This window comes from Tyto alba, unplaced genomic scaffold (assembly GCF_018691265.1).
Source record: "Tyto alba isolate M040663 unplaced genomic scaffold, T.alba_DEE_v4.0 Super-Scaffold_1000006, whole genome shotgun sequence".
Taxonomy (NCBI): domain Eukaryota; kingdom Metazoa; phylum Chordata; class Aves; order Strigiformes; family Tytonidae; genus Tyto; species Tyto alba.
In genome coordinates this window covers 27,866,384-27,872,383 of record NW_024881272.1, presented here as the reverse complement: position 1 = coordinate 27,872,383, position 6,000 = coordinate 27,866,384, and the positions used below count along the sequence as shown (strand labels likewise).

Sequence of the window (6,000 nt, the reverse complement as noted above, 5' to 3'; positions counted from 1 at the left end):
GATTCTATCCCTTGATGCTTGTGCTGGTAACACTGTGCTTGTCCTGTGCCTAGCCTTGCTTCTGAGAGCCTGGAGTTCGTCTGCGTTGGGGATGTACAATGAAGCCTCCGTCTCAGTCTTGCAGTAGTGAGAGATGCATGGTCAGACCCAACCTGTGGGGTCTCTTGGGAAACACATAATTAGCCCCTTTGCACCAAAGACTTCACTGCTGTATTTGCCACATGGTGAGTGTCACCCAGTGGGCCTGCAAACACATGCACACAGAACCCCTCCCATCCCTGGGAAGCATCACTGTATTTGCCATATGGTCAGGCTCACCTGCTAGGTCTGGGAGAAGGAGACAGACGGGCCACACACAAATAATGAAGCTCCCCACTGGGCTGCCTTAAAAAAAAAGTTGACATAACTGCCTCATGATCAGACTCACATGCTGAGTTTTGGGGCAGGGTGAGGTAGTGACACACACATGAATTTGCCATCTCTGCCCGAAGGGTGCCTCCTCATAACGCCTCAGTGCATCAGGCTGGAAACCTGGGCAGGAGGGATGCCCTCCCTTCCCCACCGGGGTGACACAGACCCCTAACCCCAACAGGCCTTCAGGCCCCTCTTCCCCCCACTCCCCTCCGGGTTGCAAGGTTGTAATTGCCCCTGATCTGCGTGGAGGGGTACATGCACCTCCATAACGAGCCTCTTCTCCTTGGAGACCTGAGGCTGCCCCAGGGCCAGACCCGACTCCCCGCAGGCGGGGAGCGAGGCCCGGCTAGGGGCTCAGGTACCCGGCTACTACCCCCTCCTCCGGGGCGCCGTTACTGTAATTGCCGAGGTAGAGACAGTCACCAGGGAGGAGATAACAAGCCTTCCCCTCCCTCGGCAAGCAGCGCTGGTAAACACCAGCCCCGGCTCCCCTCACGCACGGCCGTTCCCGCCCCTCACGCCGCGCCGGCTCCCCTCACGCACGGCCGCCCCGCCCGCCAGCACCGGGGCCGCTGCCGGCCTGGGAGACAACGGGAGAGGACACGCTGCGCCCCCGCACCGCCTCGTCCCGTCCCTCCCGGGCCCGGCCGGGCTCCTCGGGAAAGGTTGTCCCCGAGCGCCGTCCGGCAGCGCAGCGGTCCCGCCGCCTCCCCGGCCCGCACGGCCATGGCGGCCGGCCGGCGGGGAGCGGGGGGGGCGCGGGACTCCCTTGGCAGTGACGTGTGTTGCCATGGCGACGCCCAGGCAGCGTCTCGCTCCGTGTGTGTGTATGGGGGGGGGTGTGTGTGTGTGTGTGTGTGGGGGATGACAACAAATATGGCGGAGAGGAGCAGGACGGCAGAGACGGGTCAGTGCCGGCCGCAGTTGCCTGGGCGGGGGGAGAGGGGAGGAGCCCCCCTTCTCCAAGGGGCTTCTGGCAGTAGAGGGGGCCTGCCTCGCAGCGGAGCGCAGGAGACGGAGCCCTTCTCTCAGGGGAAGGGGAGGGAAGCGCCTTCTGGCCGAGGGCACTGAGGTGGAGAAAGGGGCCGGGGCAGAGGCCCCTTCCTAGGGAGCTGTGGAGGAGGGCAAGGCCCCTTCCCCGGGGCGATGAGGAGCATCTTCCCGGGGGAGAGGTGGTCGAGGGGAATGCCCCTTCAGGTAGGGAGAGGGGGAAGAGCCCCCAGGCACTGCAGCCCTGTCTGAGGGGGGATTGCCCCGTCGTGGGGAGGAAGGTGAGAGGGTGAGAGCCCCGCTCACCCAGCAAACAGAATGGGGGGGCGGGGGGGTGGAGGCGGAGAGCCCTGGCTGTGCAGAGGAAGAAGCTGATGGTGGGGCAGCCTGCACTGTGCACCGACCTCCCCGCACAGGGGCAAAGGTGGCAGCGGTGAGGAGCGGAGCAAACCGGTGGTGCACAGGAGGTCCTTTCACACAAGAAACCACGACCTGCTTTATTGAGAATGAAAATATGGGAAGACACGGGATTGGAATTGAAACCGCACCACAAAGCTGATAGCTTGAGGGTTGACCTGCAGGTGCTGCTTGACCTCTCCGGGGAGATGTAAAGTACCCAGAGGCTGCAGGGGGGCAGCATGCCGTACACCTTACGTCTCACATACATTATTCTGTGAGGGTCTCTTTAAGGAAGGTGCCAAATGTCATTCTTCCTATTCAGGATGTATTAACAATGGCTCTAACCATGTATGTGAAGATAAGTTTGTCAGTGAAACTAAAGTTTTGTGTTTCCTCATGAATGATAAGGATCCTTTAGGTACAGGGGTCTTTCCTAATGTAAGAAACGAGGTTTAAGGTCTTTTCCAACCCACCTGAAAATAAAAAGCCCCCACAATAAGTTAGGAGAATTAGAGATACTAACATTTTGAGGATGAAACAATTTTTCTGAATATTTAATAACCCACAGCATCATGCATAAATGATCTGGGTTCCTGGACCAAAATTTCATTTTCCTGATGTGTTAGCTGTTGTGCATGTGCTTTCCAGCCTCAAAAGTGGCTTCAAATGAAGATGCGTTATCCATAGAACTGATTTTGGATTTTTGGTTCACTTAAGGTGAAAAAAAGTGATAAATATGGGAAACGCTGTTGTGCTCTGGGAAAAAATACTACAAAGGCTACATCTAAATGGATTTGCCATAAGGTTCTTGAATTCGCTGTGTGCATCCATGCTGTTTATGAACCCCTGAAACCACACTGTAAAGTTGATTATACATTAAACTTATCCATGAGTCAGGTGATTATTTTCATCCGTTGTGTTGTGCAACACTACTCAACTCAGCTGATCAGCTCTGACTGCACTGTGGAACAGGAAACAAATCTCCAGTGGCTGACTTTGTCAGCTTTCCTACTTCATCTACCTATGTCTGTGCCTTTGTCAGTAGCTTTCTTTAACATATAATGTAACTTTCCTACTATTTCCAGATTAGTGTGTAAATTTACATTGTGTTCTCAGCTATATTATTTAAATCTGCAGCCTTACAGTATTTGCTTTTTATTTTTAATCCTGTCCAGAACTTTTCCCACATCTAACCATTGCAGCTAACTTATCAGTGATTTTCTCATAAATGTTGTGTTTCAGCTTGTGCTGAAATCATGTTTTGTTACATGTTCCTGGTACATGTCCGTTTAAGTTTTGCAATGCCTGTCTGGCCATTTTGCAAGTCTTAATTTGTGGGTCCTTCTTTTTTCAAGAAACCAGATGAGGAATTAAAAATGCAAACAACCACAAAGACAGAAAATAGACTCAAAAGTTTTGGAGATCAGTGGAACTTGGGAAGCAAACTTGTGATCTTGGCCCATTTTTAAGAAAGGACATGGAAAGTAGGCTGTGGAAAAAAAATATAGGTGAAGTGTTTTTTTTTTTTTTTTTTTCTCTTCCTTTTTCTCCCTAAACTTTGGTTTCTGACTGTCACCTGACACTAAGGGGACAGACAGGTTCTTCTAGGGACTCCTGGCAGATCCCCAAAAGACCCTGTTTGTCCCCTTATTACTGGGTGACGCTGACACTGTTGATGTGCATATGATGTAACTGGGGAACAATCTTGTTCTTGGTGCATCCTGACTGCTTATAATGTCTTCATGTTATGTCAGATCTGGACCAGTCTTTATGAGGTACAGGAATTTAGACCTGGAACCTACATTTTGCACAAATTAAAATATTTATGTGTGGATGTAAGGAGAATAAAGCCATTACAGGAGGACTGAACATTGTTCAAACTATATAAATTGATTTAGCCAGTATGACTATATTATACTTGCTGTTTTGTTTTTATAGCAACATCATGTTTTTATTCCTGGATCAGAAGACACAAGACACTAAGTCTTATCATGCCGTGTTGAAATATTGATCGTTATTTGTAATTTTAAAATGAGAAAACCGAGTTACAGAGAAATTAAAGGTATTTTATCCATGCTTTATAGCAACACAGGTTACTGTTATGGATCATTATTTACTTGTTGAATTCAGTAACCTGTGTTTGACAAGAGTCAGTGTCAGGAAAAGATGCTTACAAAAAATTATGCATTTATGGAAAGATTATTCTAAAAATTAAGAGTCTTCCTAAATATTATCTGATACTGAGTTATATACATCTGAGATGCTTACAAATCCTCTAAATTCTTAGCTTTGAAAATATATGTCAAGAGGTTTTATTTATTAATTGTACTTTATGGAAAGCATATCTTTTTATAATGTAAGAATTTTTCATTTCCGTTTTATTAGTATCTCCTTATTCTTCTGTTACAGGAAAGTAAATCTTAATCTTTCTTACAGTGGTAATTATTGTTTCCATATATACATATCTTTTTATATTTCTATTCCTTTTTCATGTAGAAGATTTTTTGTTTCTGTAGTAGTTTTTTCAAATTTTTAAACTTTTTTATATTGGGAAGGAGGATTAGGACACACAGAATTGCACAGAGTTCTTTAGAAGAGGAACTACCATCAGCTTTTGTTATACTGTTATGCTCAGCATTATTTTCTGTATCATGGTTTAAGACAATCTGTGAGTTTCAAATGAGATTGAGATTTAATATGGAAGGTAGATTATCTCACATCTGTCTCCTGTGGAGTTCATATTCTGGTGCTATCCCCTCTGGACTAGGCAGACATCTGGTCTAATCCATTAAAATAGTTTTTGTGTTCTGATGTTTGGTTAGAGTGCTGCAAATCAACTTGCTTTACCCTGGATTAATCAATCATTTCCCCATTGCAATTGGCTCCTTAGTCCTAGCTGGTTTCTTGGAACTGCTCAAATCAGATTTCTGCAATAAACTATATGTTTGTATGCTTCCCTGTTTGGGTTTCCAGGCTGAAGCTTTCATGACTCAAGCTGAGAATCCAAATTAAAAGCAACTTAAATCTTCACAAATTAAGGCTGCAGGAGAATGAAAGTGATTAAGACTAGTTAGTTACTTTCAGAAGCTTCTTAGTTTGACTTCCAGTTGTTCTGCTCAGCTGACCGTGATGTTTCTAGACCTTTGGAAGATACAGGATATAGCGAGACAGCTGGTTTAACTAAAGTTTCTTCAAAACCAGATCAATGTTATTTTTCCAATTCTGTGGCAAAGAGAACCTTATTAGCCTCTCTAAGGAAGATTTAGGGGTAGGTCAAAGTGAATACAGAATGCCTGTACTTGCTAATTTTTTGACCCATGAACCAGATGAAAGTATTTAACTTTTCAGACATGGATTCAGCTAAAATTCCATTGGTTATCTCATTCTCCCCAGGTTACTCTTATTCTTCTGGGCATCTATATTACCTTCATAAGACTTGCTTCCAGATGTCTGAATGATCAAAGGGTGCAGGTTATCTCTGAGTTCTGTGATAGTTTTCTATCTGAGGCAGCTGCATATTAGCCTGGATTGACAGTTCCAATATGTGTTATTCCACAGTTGCTAGTCATTTTGTGGATATTAGTATTTCTGATATTTCATTGAGTCATTGTCACTGAAATCATAGTGAAAGCAAAAAAAAAGCATTTACTCACAGTACTGGACAGAATATAAATATACGTCTTTAGACCAAAGATCCTTTTTATTGAAACAAACAATTTTCTCAGATGAATGTGTAGTTTTTCATGTTTATTTACATGTCATGATAGATACCCTGCAGAGTGATGTTAAGTCATATATTATAATAAAAATGGTTAGAATTTTTGAAAGCATTCACAGCTGGGCTGACCTAGATTCAAGGAGGAGAGCTTCAAATCACTGCTGAATGCTGAACCCCCACTCAAAGTTTAGGTAGTAATTAACTTTTCTAAAATACTTAGTGTTGAGGTCATTATTTCAGAGATCTGCATGTGGAGGGCCCAGTAGAATAGCTGTGTAAATTCTGCAGTGTTTTCTAACTGATTTTAATATGATAGTGCTGAGCTGAACTATTTTGAAAGAGAGCTTTTGATTGTTCTTTCAAAAAAGGATAATTATTATTTTTAAAATATTTAATCACATATGATATGAACACATTCTAGTATCAGGAACGTACTGCTTTCTTTTAGGTGGCCTTAATTATTAAATAAAATGCTGTAC

General features: G+C 44.8%; 1 protein-coding gene across 5 annotated transcripts in view; it reads left to right on the top strand.

The window, feature by feature from the left end:
* Positions 1-1,267: 1,267 nt before the first annotated feature.
* BEND5 (BEN domain containing 5) overlaps positions 1,268-6,000 on the top strand; it is a 960,999-nt gene continuing 956,266 nt past the window's right edge. For 4 of the 5 annotated variants that reach the window (XM_042805572.1, XM_032997234.1, XM_032997233.1 and 1 more), the window contains exon 1: positions 1,280-1,321. In XM_042805572.1, the coding sequence (XP_042661506.1) occupies positions 1,291-1,321 (31 nt within the window). In that variant the 5' untranslated portion in view covers positions 1,280-1,290. Of the gene's footprint in view, positions 1,322-6,000 lie in introns of all 5 variants that reach the window. The other variant, XM_042805597.1, reaches the window with a different exon arrangement.